The sequence below is a fragment of the Megalobrama amblycephala genome, linkage group LG1 (assembly GCF_018812025.1).
Source record: "Megalobrama amblycephala isolate DHTTF-2021 linkage group LG1, ASM1881202v1, whole genome shotgun sequence".
NCBI lineage: Eukaryota > Metazoa > Chordata > Actinopteri > Cypriniformes > Xenocyprididae > Megalobrama > Megalobrama amblycephala.
In genome coordinates this window covers 646,714-664,095 of record NC_063044.1, presented here as the reverse complement: position 1 = coordinate 664,095, position 17,382 = coordinate 646,714, and the positions used below count along the sequence as shown (strand labels likewise).

At 35.8% G+C, this 17,382-nt stretch overlaps 2 protein-coding genes across 2 annotated transcripts; one reads left to right on the top strand and one right to left on the bottom strand.

The window, feature by feature from the left end:
• Positions 1-3,903: 3,903 nt before the first annotated feature.
• Positions 3,904-5,374, bottom strand: LOC125243148 (GTPase IMAP family member 4-like). The gene is made up of 3 exons (XM_048152580.1): positions 5,253-5,374; positions 5,014-5,071; positions 3,904-4,865 (listed from the first exon to the last, which is right to left on the bottom strand). The coding sequence occupies exons 1-3, from the start codon at positions 5,253-5,255 to the stop codon at positions 4,111-4,113; spliced, it is 816 nt and encodes a 271-aa protein (XP_048008537.1). The 5' UTR covers positions 5,256-5,374; the 3' UTR covers positions 3,904-4,110.
• Positions 5,375-13,311: 7,937 nt separating this feature from the next.
• On the top strand, positions 13,312-16,911 carry zgc:165583 (uncharacterized protein LOC100073338 homolog). Its single transcript, XM_048151889.1, has 2 exons — positions 13,312-13,434; positions 15,271-16,911. Exon 2 carries the CDS (start codon positions 15,273-15,275, stop codon positions 16,284-16,286), a length of 1,014 nt encoding a protein of 337 aa, XP_048007846.1. The 5' UTR covers positions 13,312-13,434; positions 15,271-15,272; the 3' UTR covers positions 16,287-16,911.
• Positions 16,912-17,382: the final 471 nt, after the last annotated feature.

Sequence of the window (17,382 nt, the reverse complement as noted above, 5' to 3'; positions counted from 1 at the left end):
CTGCTCAGAACAAACAAGACCCTCATGAACAACCATCACAAAACAAAACAAACAAAACATGTCTTGTGGAGTATAAGCATTTTTTTTATGTAAAATATCACACAACAGTACATTTACATTTATTCATTTGGCAGACGTTTTTATCTAAAGTGACTTACAAGTGAGGAATACAACAAGTGAGTCGTCATGAAGAGGCAAATACACACAAGAAGTGCTCACAATACAAGTTTAGGCAGTGCTCAGAGTATCATAAACTACAATAGAGAGGGATTAGAGGAAGTAAAAGGATAGGTATAAGAAGTAAGATTTTTTTTTGTGTTCTTTTTAAGATGAGATTAAGTGCTCACGAAAGAGATGAGTTTTCAGCTGTCTTTTGGATATTGCCAGGGATTCTGCATTCCGGATGGAGGCAGGAAGATCGTTCCACCAGCAAGGAACAGTGAACGAGAACGTTCTGGAGAGTGATTTCGTGCCTCTCTGTGATGGTACCACAAGCCTTCACTCCTTTAATGAGCCTAGGCTGGAGTGTAGACTCGTAGGAGAGAGTGGAAGTAGGAGGGTGCTGAGCCTGTGGTAGATCTGTAAGCAAGCGTCAGCGACTTGAATTTGATGTGAGCAGCAAGTGGTAGCCAGTGAAGAGAGATGAAGAGAGGCATGATGTGGGCTCTTTTGGGCTTGTTAAAGATGAGACGTGCTGCTGCATTCTGAATCATTTGTAGAGGCTTGATTGTGCATGATGGCAGTCCAGCCAGAAGAGCATTGCAGTAATCAAGCCTAGAAATGACCAGGGCCTGGACCAGAAGTTGTGCTGCATGTTCTGTTAGAAAGGGCCTGATTTTCCTGATGTTGTAAAGTGCAAATCTGCATGACCGAGCTTTCTTTGCAATGTGGTCTTTGAAGGTCAGCTATCAAGGATTACTCCAAGATACTAAATAAAACCAGTACTAAATTAAATCATATATATGATACAAAACATGCATTTTGTATTATCTCTTAGCAACTAATAAATTATTACAATCCAATGTTATATTACTAATAATAATATAATACTGAATTGTAGTGAATTTATAAATGTTTTACTGTTAATTAAAATCAATGCTTATTATAATTTTTAAAGTCTGTGATTCATAGATTTTAGAGAGTGATTGTACACTGTAAAATGATTTTTTACATTTCTAAATAAAGATTACTCGTTTTACAAAAAATAGACCACTATTTCAAATCTTCTACTTACAATTGTCACATTTAAAGGTGCTCTAAGCGATGTCACGCGTTTTTAGGCCAAAAACATTTTTTGTCACATACAGCAAACATCTCCTCACTATGCGCAAGCTGCCTGTCCCCTGAACACACTGTAAAAAAACACGGTCTCTGTAGTCGCCACAAGCTCCGAAAACGGCAACAAAAACAAACTGGTGCAGCCTGGACCACAAAACAATAAACAGTGCCTCAGCCAATAACCGAGTAGCTTGCGTATTGACGCTGCTTCTTACATTTTAAATGCGCGTTCATGACTGTTTCAGGAAGCACGGAGGGGAGGGGCAGGAGGAGGAGGAGGAGGGAGGGTCTAGCTAGCCTCTGTTTTGTTTGACAACACTTCGAACGTCAACAGGAAGTTACTCCGCTCAGGATCGCTTAGAGCACCTTTAATTCAATGTGTTACTTTCTCTGATTTCACAACACTAGATGTATAAGAGACAGACTTCTTCCACATGTGATTCTGTTCTCTCTCAGGATGGTGTTTCCTGAGGAACTTTTGAATTAAGGTTTTTATACCATTGTCTGCTGTCGTTCTGTTCGTAGCTGAGCTGTAAGAAACAGCAAATCTTCATTTTTATTATAATATTTCTATTATAATTTTGCACAAATTATCCACGAAAAGAAACTTGTGAAATGGAAAACAGTTTTAAACCTCTTAAGTTCTGCTTTCACTTCAGTCTTTTCTATTCATAGCATCTGTAAAACCGCATTCTTCCATCTTAAAAATATATCTAAACTATGACATATGCTCTCAATGACAAATGTAGAATAGAATAGAATAGAATAGAAAACATTTATTGTCACTGTACAGCTGTACAACGAAATTTAGTCTCATTCAAGTGCACCCGCATAATAAATAATAATAAAATTATTTTTTATATTTGAATAAAGAGTATATTGCACATCAGAAATTGCACAAAGCCCTTATTGCAAGGGGGAAGAGAACCTTATGGCACCATGAAAAACTAGAACATTTGATTGCAAAAAGCTTTCTTGCATATGTAATATAACATTTATGTAAGGTGGCATTTAGAACTTGTACAGCTATTGGATAAAAACTGTTTTTGAGTCAGTTTGTCCTTGTTCTAATGTATCTATACTGTCTGCCTGATGGAAGCAGATTGAAAAGAGAGTGACCTGGATGAGATGTGTACTTTATGATGTGTATGCTCTCTTGAAGCAGCGAGAACTGTGTAGGTCCTCCAAGGTTGGGAGACGGCACTCAATGATTTTCTCAGCAGCCTGTTGACCCTCTGAAGCTGTTTTTTGCAGACCACAGTGCAGCTGGAGAACCACACACAGAGGCAGTAAGTGAGAATGCTCTCTATGTTCTTCCATTTCACATCAGCCGTTTCACATCATCCCGGTAGGCTGACTCATCACCCCCTGAGATGAGCCCCACTACTGTAGTGTCATCAGCAAATTTGACGAAGGTGTTGCTGGAGTGGAAAGGTATGCAGTCGTATGTATAGTGAGTATAGAGCAGGGGGCTGAACACACAGCCCTGCGGGGAGCCAGTGCTTAGACTAAGATATGTGAAGATGTGGGGGCCTGCTCTGACCCTCTGTGTGCGTCCTGTCAGGAAGTCCTTAGGTCAGCCGGATCCATGAACACTTCCCATAACACCTGATGTACTTGCTACATCATAAGAAGAATGGTGTCTACGCTAATATTAATCTCTCTCTGTTTATCCCAAGGTTTGCCGCAGCCTGGCAGATCCAGGCCGTATCCTGATGAGATGAAGTACCTGCCCCTAGACATGATGATAACACATGAAGATAACACACTGAAGTGTCAACTAATCTGTGAAGGCCTCCTTCACTTTCATTTCCCTATAGATAAAATGTTATCAAAATTATTCCAGTTTGCATAGATCTTGGACACAATTAGCTTTTCTGTATTATGCGGACCAGTAAAGTAATTTGGCAAATATCACAAAAATACCAAGCTTCTGCGCACATAAAGTGATAATTAAGTAAAAAATAATTTTTACAATGGAAGTGATTACATCAAAAAATTTTAGCTCGATAAGAATTTTCCTATTGTCACTGTGAAGCTGCTTTGAGACAATATGTATTGTGAAAAGCGCTATATAAATGAAGATGACTTGACTTGACTTAACTATCAAATGCCGAACTATGTGCTTGGGTATTTTCTAAATGTCTATTCACTGAGTGAGTGATACAGTTAATGGCATCCTTGGTGCCCGGTCCAGCCTTATAACTGAACTGAGATGGGTCAAGGGATGATTTAAACAGTCCGTTCCCAACCCTAACACCCATTGCTACAGATTCTAAAAAAATATTATTAGAAGTCCATGTACAGTATTTTACATCTGATTGTGCCTAATTTAAGCAATTAAGAAAAAACTTATGTAAAACAAAAAGATACAAAGATGCAATAGGCATCAGAAATAAACATCCATGCAAAACTAAGCAAAAGCAGAACCACACTATCATTTGTAATCAGTTTTAAGATCAGTACTTTGCAGTGGTGGTTTAGAAAGTATCAATTTGGGAGCATTTTTGTAAATTAAGAGTTTTATTAATGTATGAAACATGAACAAATATACATCACACTATGTATTATTAAAGTTAAACATACTTTTTTTTTTTAATCCCGAGACTGAATATTTTCTCTGGTTATACCTTTAACATAAGCAAACAATTAAATCTTACAAATATTTCTTAAACAATGACTTTTGCCTTATGTGCTGAAACAAAAATGTGAAATAATTTGGGTTTAATCAGATTTATAGATTGTTTAATGTATGTTGCCAAACGAAACAGAAGTTACACACCAAAAGTTACAAATAATAATAACAGAATTGTTTACATCAAAATTTTGTTTTTAGTCATCATTGTTCAGTTGCTCGTATGCGTTATCTAAAATTTCTTCCAAGGTCCTTTTAAGACATTTTGTTTTTTCACGGAGGAAGTCGATGACAGCATCAAAATATTCTCTGAATATTTTACAGAAGCGTTCAAATGTGGACATTTGAGCATATTTATACATCTTATTGGTGTAGCACCCGTTCCACTCTATCATCGTGTCAATCTTCAGGAGTAGATCATTGACCTGCTGTCTGTCAGTCAGATCTCTGTTGTTGATCACATGATAATTCTGACATTTCTCTACGACTCTTTTGACAATTGGATTCTCATTGATCTCTGCCTCTATATTCTCTCTGTCACATTCATCTCCGTATGTGAAGAGAATGATAACATGCTTCAGCACTTCTTTACCAAAAACCTTCTGCATTTTTGTCAATATCTCTTCCTCCTGCTCTGTGAACCTGCCAAACGGCACAACAAATAAAAACGCATGAACTCCTGGAGCAGACAGATACACACTCCTCGCAAACTCGTCTGAGAGCTTCTCTTTTGGAAGATTAGTATCAAAAAACCCAGGAGTGTCGATGACAGACACAGATCTGCCATTAATCTCTGATCTCTCAACACTAGATACACGTGTGTAAGAGGAGAGACTTCTTTTACATGGGAATCTGTTCTCTCCCAGGATGGTGTTTCCTGAGGAACTTTTCCCAACTCCGGTTTTCCCCAGGAGGACGATATTAATGTTGTCATTGTTCTGCAGTGGAGCTGCTACATGTTGCAACAGGAAGAGGGAAACATTACAAGTTTATAACAACAATCTGCATATTATTTACATGTGTGATCATGATACATGTGTGTGTCTGTGGTCAATATATGATTTAAAATATGATAATTGTTGTTCAAGAATCAAGATTACCTGCATCATTTGAAGGCTGACTGTTGACCTGAGATCCTCTTTGACGCAGATTATTCGTCTATGCAAGATCATTAAATTATTAGACACACTCATATTAAAGTATTAGCCTATAGTCATTTGTCATTTAAAAAAAAAAAAAAAAAACATTAAAAATTAATAATGAAATAAAATAAATTAATAGGTGCATCTATAACTTTAAATGTTAAAATGTCTTTATTGGTGTTTTTTTTTATATCTACCATTGTCTTTTGTCGTTTCTTAGCTGAACTAGATCTGTAAAAGAGAAGAATTTCATTATAATTTTGCACAAGTTTATCCAATGAACAGAAACTTGCACTATAAAATATGGAAAACAGAATTTTAAACCTCATTAGTTCCTCTTTCACTTCATACAAAAAAACAAACAAAAAAAAAACAAAAAAAAATCCCACCACAAAAAAAAAAAAAAAAAAACCTTTCTGCAGACATCCTGTTTAAGCTCTTCTAAATGACAGACACCACCAGTCCCACAGGAAATGTATAGCTATGATGCTTGAAGCTGGTAAACAGAGATTACTTTGGTAATTTACTTTACTCTATTCATTTATTCCTCTTTATTTCCAGCAGCTCCGAGAAAATATTCCTCAGCCTCCAAACCTGTTAAACTTTCAATTTCATTATGGAATTCTCTCTCATTCAGCTCTACTGAATTTTGTCAAAATGCAGCATTAACACATCACACTCTATTATGTATAACACATTAATCATTGCTACAGAAAGATAATGTCAAAAAAACATTAAACCTGCATTCAGAAGACAGAATTATTACAAATGAGTTTTTCTTTGTTTCTTGTAATAAAAATACTCACTGTATTGCTGATCTTCAGACACCTGAACTGTATTTAGTGAAGTTTCACTTCATCACAGATGTATAAAGTCTTCAGATGTCATCGACTCCACCCACCAGAGGAGGAAACAGCGCAGTGGAAATTTACTGAACACAAAGAGATGTTACTCATGACAAAATAAACTCAGATATTTACCTTCAGTTGCCTATTACTATCTATGATTCTGATGTGCAGATTATTGAGAAATGTAAATTTTTGGGTGTGACTCTTTCTCATGATTTGAACTGGAGCTCTAATATGACTAGCATGAAAGCGAGACAGCGCCTCTTCTTTTTTACGCAGGCTTCGAGAGTTTACTCAAAATACTAAGATTCTTTTGAATTTTTACTATTGTGTAATTGAGAGTGTTTTGACTAGTTGTATTACTTTGTGGTATGGTAATCTCACCCTGAAAGAGAAGAAGGCTTTGAACAAAGTGGTTCGCTCAGCCAGCAGGATCATTGGCTGCACTTTGCCGCTCCTGGAGGTTACATATAAAGCTAGACTCTTGAATCGAGCTTTAAAACTTGCTAACGATGCCTCAGGCCATCTTGCAGGGGCCTTCTTTGAAAAGCTGAACGTAGTTGGAAGAAAACAAAACTAGAAGTTTTTCGCCTTTCGTGGAAAGAAAAAATGATTGAGTACAGAACGGCTATAAGAAATGCTAGATCTACTTATTTTTTCAAATCTCTTAATAGAAAACAAACATAATCCTAGGTACTTATTTGACACAGTGGCTAAATTAACTAGAAACAGAGATTCAACTGCTGACGTTTCCAAAGAGCACAGCAGTAATGACTTTATGAACTTCTTTACTTGCAAGATTGACAATATTAGAGAGAAAATTATAAACATGCAACCGCCTACAGTTTCGCTTCAGACAGTGCACTGTAGTGTCCCTGAGGTAAAACTAGAATCATTCGCCGCTATAGGAGAGGAGGAATTATCTAAACTTATCAAATCATCAAAATCAACAACATGTATGTTAGACCCAATGCCGACTAAACTACTGAAAGAAATGCTTCCAGAGGTCGTAGGTCCACTTCTTGATATAATTAATTCATCGTTAACACTAGGATACGTGCCAAAAACTTTTAAGCAGGCTATTATTAAACCTCTTATTAAAAAAACCTCAACTAGATCCGAGAGATTTAGTAAATTACAGGCCAATCTCAAATCTACCTTTTCTGTCAAAGATACTAGAAAAGGCAGTTTCAACACAACTGTGCTCCTTTTTAGAAAGAAATGGAATCTGTGAGGATTTCCAGTCAGGATTTAGACCGTACCATAGTACTGAGACTGCTCTCGTTAGAGTTACAAACGATCTACTCTTATCATCCGATCGTGGCTGTATTTCTCTATTAGTGTTATTAGATCTCAGTGCTGCTTTTGACACTATCGATCACAACATTCTTTTAAAAAGACTTGAAAACTATATTGGCATTAGTGGAATTGCTTTGGCATGGTTCAAATCTTACTTATCTGACCGTTATCAGTCTGTAGTAGTTAATGAAGAGATGTCGTATCGATCACAAGTTCAATATGGAGTACCACAAGGCTCAGTACTAGGACCGTTGCTTTCACTCTGTACATGCTGCCCTTAGGAGAGATAATTAGGAAGCATGGTGTTAGTTTCACTGCTACGCTGACGATACTCAGCTCTATATTTCCTCGCGCCCTGACGAAACCTACAAATTCACAAAACTAACAGAATGCATAGCTGACATTAAAAACTGGATGACAAGAAATTTCTTATTATTAAATTCAGAAAAAACTGATATCCTAATCTTTGGACCAAAAACTTCCTCACGAAAAAACCTTGAATACTCTCTAACACTTGACGGGTGCTCCATTAAATCTTCGTCCTCAGTTAGGAACCTGGGTGTGCTCTTTGATATCAATCTTTCATTTGAAAGTCATGTTTCTAGTATCTGTAAAACCGCCTTCTTCCATCTAAAAAATATATCTAAATTACGACATATGCTCTCAATGACAAATGCGGAACAGTTGGTTCATGCATTCATGACCTCAAGACAAGATTACTGTAACGCTCTACTGGGTGGTTGTTCTGCTCGGCTTTTAAACAGACTACAGTTGGTCCAAAATGCGGCAGCTAGAGTTCTTACTAGAACCAGAAAGTATGACCATATTAGCCCAGTTCTGTCAACATTACATTGGCTCCCTATTAAACATCGTATAGACTTTAAAATCTTGCTACTTACTTATAAAGCTCTAAATGGTTTAGCTCCCCAATATCTAAGCGAGCTCTTGGTGCATTATAGTCCTTCACGTCTATTGCGATCTCAGAATTCAGGCCAGTTGATAATACCCAGAATATCAAAATCAACTGAAGGCGGCAGATCCTTTTCCTATTTAGCACCTAAACTCTGGAACAATCTTCCTAGCATTGTTCGGGAAGCAGACACACTCTGTCAGTTTAAATCTAGACTAAAAACACATCTCTTTGCTCTTGCATACACATAACACATTATCAATACATTAACATTTTTCAAATCCGTTAAAGGATTGTTACGCTGCAATAATTAGGTCGGCCGGAACCGAGAACATTTCCTATAACACTAGATATACCTGTACATCAGAATAAGAATGGCATCTACGCTAATATCAGTCTCTCTGCTTATCCTGAGGTTTGCCGGGTGCTGGATCCAGGCCGTATCCAGATCAGATGGAGAACCTGTGTCTGGACCTGACTACAACGTAGCCCAGGAGACAATGGGCCTACAGATCCAGTTCTGGCTGCATCTATAATTCAGATTTTTAAATCTCCGTATCCGCTTACATATATTTATATATAATCTATTTTTAATCTCTATAATAAAAATGTATAATTCAGATTTTGATCTCCATATCCATTTACATATATTATATATATCTTCCAAGGGGTTTTTTCCCTCCTAGGACTTTTTTCCCAGTGCTAGCACGCTGGGTTTTTCTCCTAGGGGGTTTTTTCCACCCCTGGGAGTCAGCCGACATTGGCTTAATGTAGCACCATCTTGTATATGTTACATATTACCACGCTTGCTTGTACAGCTTATTTTTAACCATTTCTCTTTTTTCTGTGCTCCTAATATGTAAAGCTGCTTTGAAACAATTACAAATTGTAAAAAGCGCTATATAAATAAATTTGACTTGACTTGACTTGACTTGACTTCCCTCAGGGAGAAGGTATCGCTCGGTAAAATGTTCTACTGATCGCCATTTAAACAGTTTCTTTCCCCAAGCTGTAATCACTTTAAACAAAGCACTTTAAATTAGGCACTTTAAATTTATGTGTGGATTTTATTGTACAGCATTTTACTTTTGGGTTTTTATGTGGCATCTGCTTGTTTGTTTTATGTTATGTTTTTTATGTGTTTGACATTGCACTCTGAGCTTCTTGCACATCTTTTCCAATGTGGTTTTATACTGCAAATGGCTAATAAAGTGAACTGAACTGAACTTAATATTAAAAAAGTTTGAAAATACTGTCATTTATTTTTATTATTTTATTTTATTAATAAATTTAATTATTTAATTATTGTAAATAATCCAAGAGATTTAGTGCCTTATGGGTGGTCCCGTTAAACAAATTTAATGCCTTATGGGGGTCCCGCATCCCCCAGCCCCCCCTCAATTCAAGCACTGGTTGTAGTACTCCACAGGTCTTAAGACCATTTTTTGAATGTCTTGTCTTGGCCTCTGCCTCATTTGGTCTCGGTCTTGTCTTGGTCTCAGACTAAAAGGATTTTATTTCAAGACCACTGAAAACCACAACTGTGGGAATATCGCTAAATTGCTGTTGCACTGTCTGATTTCTTTGTTAACATTATTAATTTGATTGGATGTAAAACCTCCTACTTCATATTCAATCAATAACTTATTTCTAATTTTATTTATTATGTTACTGTTGTGCCAGGTCAGAAATCAACAAGAGATTGTGTCAAAAATGTCACCAAAATTAATACAAATACCCACAAAATTCAAGATATGATTGCAAAAAAGGACTTGTAACATATGATAATATTTAACATGATATAATTAAGCAATATCAAAGAGGGCTGTTTTCACAAATATGAGCACAACTGCAAAGGTGATATTGATTTCTTTCTTTTTCTTTCTTTCTTTCTTTCTTTCTTTCTTTCTTTCTTTCTTTTTTTTTTTTTTTTTTTTACAAATGTTCAGTAAACACAATTTTTAAAACTAATCTCAACATGATTTATGTAATTGTAACAATTCAGATGCAACTTCTGTTCCACCTCTGCAGTGTAAAGATGAATTTTGCTGTTGATTTCAATTGATTGGTAACTGCTTTATATATATATATATATATATATATATATATATATATATATATATATATATATATATATTATTCTAATAGTAATTATTGATTAAAAATAAGACATTTCTCAGGCAGTAAATGTGAATCTCTCAGATGAATTTGAGGAGTGCTAGTCTGGTCTGGTCTTGGTCTTGGTCTTGCCTTGGTCTCGATGGTCTTGGTTTAGGTCTTGACATGACTACACACTAGTTCAGTTTTATGTTTTATTGTCAATCATTACTGATCACATTTTCTGATAAAGGGCCGCATTGTTCCTTACAGGTGAGCGCTAAAAAACTTCATATCATTTGATAGAGACACTAAGACAAAATTCACATCATATTTTTGGTTTTGTTTTATATATATAATAAATAATAATAATAATAATAATAATAAATATAGCTGCAAGCAGCAATTCAGGGGCCAAGCCCCAGAAGGGGCAGTAGCGCAATATGGAGCAGGTAGAGCAAAAACAGCAGAAATTGAATGTACATGCAAAACAGCTGGTTCAGAAGGACAGGTGGAAATTAAATGAAAATCAATAGAAGTTCAGATGAGAATGAACACGGAATGAACTAAAAACACTTGTATCTAATTCAAGAGGAATAAAGATTAGTACAATGCTTATTTGGATAAAAAAGGAATCAAAATGACTCATTTACACACTATTGTATAAAACCCCCCTTCATGGGATTCGAACCCACTACCTCTGGGTCCAATGTTCATTTCGCATCTCATTGCACCACTGTGCAGATGAATATTGGTACAACTGCCGAAGTTCATTAGTTCATGTGAAAATGAACTCAAAATGAAGAATTTTAATAAAACTGCACTGAATGTTATATTTAATAACTTTACTTTAGATCATTCTGCAGCTCATCATACTGTAGCGCAATACGGAGCAGGAAGAGGAAAAACAGCAGAAAATTAACAAACATGAAACAGCTGGTTCAGAATTATGGGTGAGAATGATCTCAGAATGTAGAGAAGCTTAGATGAAAATGAACACAGCATGAAGCAAAAAGCATTTATTTCTAATCCAAGAGGCAATGAAGGAATCAAAACACACAATTTCATAAAACCGCTCCACCTCGGATTCGAACCCACTATCTTTGGGTACAGGGCTCTTCAGGTATCTGGCTTTACACATTGAGCTACTTGAGAAGGGACATTTAACAGGCTGTGGAAGAGAACTTTTAGTGTAAGAAAGAATTTACAAAAAAAACATTACTTAGCATGCTACCCATATTAGCATGCTAGGCTAACTTAATGCTAATGAAGCTCATGGTTAACTTGATAGCTGAAGAGCCACATTAAAGAGAACGACAACTGGTTAGCATGCTAAGCAATTAGCATGCTAAGCTAATTAGCATAAGACAACAAACACAAGCAAGGTCACATTCAGAGACGAATATCTCGGGAATGGTAGCGAATATCAAAAATCCGTTCAGTCATTTCTGTGCGGCTCGATCCAAAGATCATCTGAGCTGATTTTGGAGAAAACTGACCAAAATTTGTAGGAGGAGTAGCGAAAAAACTGTTTTTCATTTACTTCAATATGGCAGACAGGTACATTTAAGGAAAATGACAAATGATACATTGTCGGAATCGGCATAAGCCAGGGAATGAAATGACATAAAGCATACACATTTTGGATAGTGTTTTCAAAAGTTATAAGCGTTTTTTCAATAATCATTACATCTGTGGAACAGTAGGTGGCGCTGTGCTGAAACTTCTCAGGTACCTTCAGGACCTTCTAAAGGTCATACGTACCAATTTTTGTGAAGATATGTCAAATTGTTTAAAAGATATTGCAATTTATGACAAAATTCAAAATGGCGGACACGTGATTCATCCAATATTGACAGAATCGATATCGTCAGATTCGGCATGATCCAAGGAATCCATAGACACCAAGATCTTGATTTTTCTGACAAACTGTTCAAAAGTTATTGGCCAAAATAGCCATTTTGCATATCTCATGACCTGTAGGTGGCGCTGTTCCCAAGTTTGGCACAGACCCTCAGACCGTGGTCCTGATGAAGCGTACCAATTTTTGTTTCGATTGCTCAAAGTTTGGCCGAGATACAGCCTCTATACTAATTTTGGGTCAACCTCGTTAACTTCGTGACATCATAACTTTTGAACAAAGATGAATAAAAAAAATCTGTTCAGTCATTTCTGTGCGGCTCAGTCCAAAGATCATCCTGATCAAAGTTTGGACAAAATTGGACAGAATTTGAAGGAGGAGTAGCGAAAAAACGGAATACTGTACTTTTCAAAATGGCCGCTACTGTAATAGGCGAAGACTTAACGTAAGATGTTGAATAGCATCAGCATAACGAGATGAATCAGTTGTACTAAATTACATTTTTCTAGAGCAAATGGTTCAAATGTTATAACCTTTAGAATGTTGAATTTTTGAACTGGTGGTGGCGCTATAGAGTTGTTTCTAGATACTCCAAATTTGTTCCAATAACTATTCATGAGCATCTCTACAACTGTGCCAAATTTCATTATTTTCTCATGTTCCCTTGATAGGGCTGCCATAGACTCCCATTGGGAGGAAGAATAATAATAAAAGAGAAAACGTACAATTACAATAGGGGCTACAGCCCCTTCGGGGCTTGGCCCCTAATAATTTCTCTCATTCCACAGAAACAACACATTCACTTTTGAGTCAGTAAGATTTTTTTTTTACTATGTCTCCCACTGTAAATCTTTCTTTCTTTTTTTTTTTTTTTTTTAAGGAGGCTATTAATTTTGATGACTCTGAACTACAGGTGGCCTTTATTGCCAAATAACACATAATTTTTTGGAATCTCACACTTTCATTTTAAATGTTGTACATTTAAAATAAATAATAATTTTGCCCACATTTATTCATTTTATTCTAAAACGACAATAAAATGTTTCATTTTAAAGGAGGCAAAACACGATACGTGCTGTCAATACAAAATGTCAAACACTATAGCCTATAAAACAGGAAAGGGTGTAAAAAGTTAACTGATTTTCATTCTTAAACAAGAACAAAGCGGCGAGGTTTTCAGAAGTGGGCGGGTCGATCGAAAGTGAAAGTAGAAGCCATTTTGATGAAGCCAAAGTCTGTAAACCATTTTACAGCGCCCGTCTGCTACATTTCTCTCCGTGCTGTGAACACACAAACCTGAGCAGAATTACTTAGCAGCAGATATTAATCTGTTTAGACCAACAACTGAGACAGAACAACTAACGGTAAGGCGACGCATCAGGTTTGTAAAAATAAATAAAAAATAAAAAAAAATATATCGCTGGTATGCGCCATGAAGACAACGAGCTAATCTGAACAAATGTCTTACTATGTTATCTAAACACTATAAAGAATCATGCTACCTCTAAAACCACGAGCAATACTATTCAACCCGATCTCACGGGAAAACGTTTTACGAGGTGGCTATTTCGTATAACATGCGATTTTAAGGGGAAAAAAAGTAAAACATAATCCATGCACTAAAAAAAAAAAAAATTGTATTTCAAATATTGTATTTTCATTTTGCTTATCTATTTAATGCATCTTGATTTAAGAATTTTTTTATATTTCGGATTGGAATGGAAAATACTGCACAAAAAGCATGTAATGTAGACAGCAGACTGAATTCCATTATAATAAATATAAAGGTGACTCAAGTATTACATTGAAGTTCATGCAACTACAGTTTTTTTACTGCCTAAACGCCTATAAAGAGAAAGACATGTTAGCGTTTGAGCATTAATGTACACTCTAAAAAATGCTGGGTTAAAAACAACCCAAGTTGGGTTGAAAATGGACAAACCCAGCGATCGGGTTGTTTTAACCCAGCGGTTGGGTTAAATGTTTGCCCAACCTGCTGGGTAGTTTTATTTAAACCAACTATTGTTTAAAAATTGCTATATGGCTAGCTTAAAATGAACCCAAAATAGTTGGGAAATTAAAAACCAGATGCAATTAGAGGCAACAATAATAGACAAAAGGTAAATGTTTATTAATAAGCTTTAATATTTTATTAATATAAATTTAATAGTTTAATAGTTTATTAATATAAATTTATTAATAAGCAATTTAATAAATGTTTATTGTTTAATAATTATTCATTGAACATTAATAAATGTTCATTTCCAACATACTTTGGGTTAATTTTAATTAAGCAATGCAGTAATTTTTAAACAATAGTTGAGTTAAATAAAACTACCCAGCAGGTTGGGCAAACATTTAACCCTACCGCTGGGTTAAAACAACCCAATCGCTGAGTTTGTCCATTTTCAACCCAACTTGGGTTGTTTTTAACCCAGCATTTTTTAGATTGTACATTTACAATAGTTTCTGTAGCTTCCACTTGGATGCAAATGTAAAAGTAATGAGTTTCTTGCCACTGACATTAGCACAGTTATTGCTTTTGAATAAAGCAACATAAACCTTCATTCATGTAGCCACATAAACATGATCTACTCTTCAGCACAATGGTGATCACAAAAACTTCAACAACAGAAACTCTCAAATGTTTTACATAACTGAACATTAAGGTGATGATACAGGGCAACTTTTTGAGCAATGTTGCTGGGCAATTGCTGTCAATGGGCAACCAGGTGAGACACAGGGCCCACGACCGGTCTAAAGTATCCCGACAAAAAGTTGTTGACAATTCTCAGTGGGGAAGTGCCAAAGCAACATTGTTCAAAAAAGTTGCCTTGTGTATCATCACCTTTACAGGTCTTTACTAAAAAATAATAATAATATACTTAAAATTATGCATTCAAATTGTACACAATTACACATCAAGATACATTTTGCATTTCTCTGGGTAGCTACACACATAATTAAGTTACCAACTTATAGATGTGAGTAAATCAAACATATTATATTTATTTAAGCTATGCCAACTAACTTGCAGAACATTTTTTTAGAGTGTGGAAATACTAAGTGACAAAAGCATTTTTTGCAGTGTGGGTGGCAGATCATGAAAACAAGATTAAAAGAATTAGCCACCGATTCGCCAAAACATAAAACAGGAAGTGCCGTGAGATTGTGCTGTAACTATTTCTGGTGTTTTTCAGTGATGGAGCGAACTGTCAATCAGCCATCAGTCACTCGTGATCTTCGGATTCTGCTGATCGGTAAAACCGGTTCAGGAGTGAGCGCTTCTGGAAACACTATCCTGGGAGAAAATGTGTTTCAATCCAGTCGGAGCCTGACCTCCATCACTGACAGATGCCAAACACACACGGCTGAAGTGTCAAACAGAAGAATTACAGTACTGGACACTCCAAACTTCTTTAATTCATCTGACATTGATCTGAGTGTGGAGTTAAAGAGAGGATTGAACATGTGTTCTCCGGGAATCCATGTGATCCTTCTGGTGCTCCCTTTACACACTTTCACTCAGCAAGATACTGATGTCCTGTCCTTATATAAGCAGATATTTGGTGAAAGCGTCATGAAATACAGTTTTGTGCTGTTCACACATGGAGATGAACTTCAGGATAAATCTATTGATCAACTAATAAGACGAAACGCAGAGCTGTCCAAACTAACAGAGGAGTGTAGAGGGAGATTTCACCTGCTGAACAACAAAGATCTGATCAACAGAGATCAGGTCACCAAACTCTTGATGAAGATCCAACGAATGGTGTCTGACAATGAGAACAGCTGCTACACTTTAGAGATGTTTAAGACTCAATCACACAAAGTACATCTGAAGCTCAAATATCTGTATGCAGTCAGTGTTGTCATTGTGTTAACTGTGGGTTGTGTTAATATGAGGAATGAAGGTTCTTTACATTTTAAATCATTTCTGTATGGTTGTGTCAGTGGCATCTTGGCAGCAGTGTCAGGAGCCACATCTGGACTCATTTGGGCAAAGATATGGAAAAATCAAAGTCAGAGAATTGGGAAATGTACAAAACGACATCTGAAAAATGTCAGTCTGCTGGGAGTCATGTGTGGCTGTGCTGCTGGAGGGGTCAGTGGGTATTTTGTGGGTCCAGCGAGTTTATCAGCTACATTATTAGGAGGAATAGAGGGGGCTCTTGTGGCTTATACCACAATCATGAACCATTGGAGATATGTATGATATACTGTATGTGTCATTCTCAGTATATGGCTACAAACTTATCACTACAAACTTATGGCTACAAACTTATTGATATTTCATATCAATATTATTATTAACCCTCTGGTCGTCTTCATTTAGGTGTCACACTTGCCTTCTTTATGGTCAAAAGTGACCGAAGCCTTGAAAAGTAACTTTTTTTGTTTTTCAGGAAAACCAATGCAATATATTTTTGTTCAATAATATTATTTGATTATTATATACAATTTTGAGGGTATTTTATGATACTATGCAATATTTATAATTTTTTATTAGCTATTTCCCCTATTGAAAATAATTCACTATTTTTTCAATTAAAGCAGTATTCCATGTTAAAATAAAGACAAGGCATTTAATATCCATTTTTTTGAAGGTAGATTATTTCCATCTGGTGGGGGTAAAAAAGAAAAACTTATGCAATGCCATGTTGTAACCACTAGATTCTTATATAGTTAAAGTGGATTTTAAATTTTCTGATTATTAAATGATGATTTGAAGTGTCTGTTTTTGCATTAATTTTACTACAGTCAAACCTGAACACAGAGGAGGGCATTTTGTCACACATAACATAAAAATTGAATAAAAAATATAACAAAAATTAACGACTATGTTTTAATAAATCTGGGTCTGATCTGACTTCAACCTCTTATTTGAGTTTTGGCTCAATTTTACCATACTGTTATATCCACACTGGTTCATTTGTGTGTGTATAATGGTGTGTTGTGTGTGTAAGTGAGTGTGTGTTTGAGTGGGTGTTTCTGTTTTGTACTCTCAATGTTTTTGAGTGTAACCTCTTCCTTGCTGTTTCATATTGCTAATGCGACAAAAGTCACCAAGTGTCATGTCATTCTGATAAAGCTACGATTTTTAACATTTAAAAATATAAAATTTTTATTCCCGAAGAGGGAATAAAAATAATGTGGAAAGCTCAAGCTGTTCAAATGTGCACATTTCTTAATCCCCAATGTTCAGTTGATCATTTGTTATACTGTTTAATGTTTGTGGTTATAAAGACGTTTGTGAAATAAAATTATTAATAATATAAACAAAATAATAATGATCTTTTATAGAAATAATG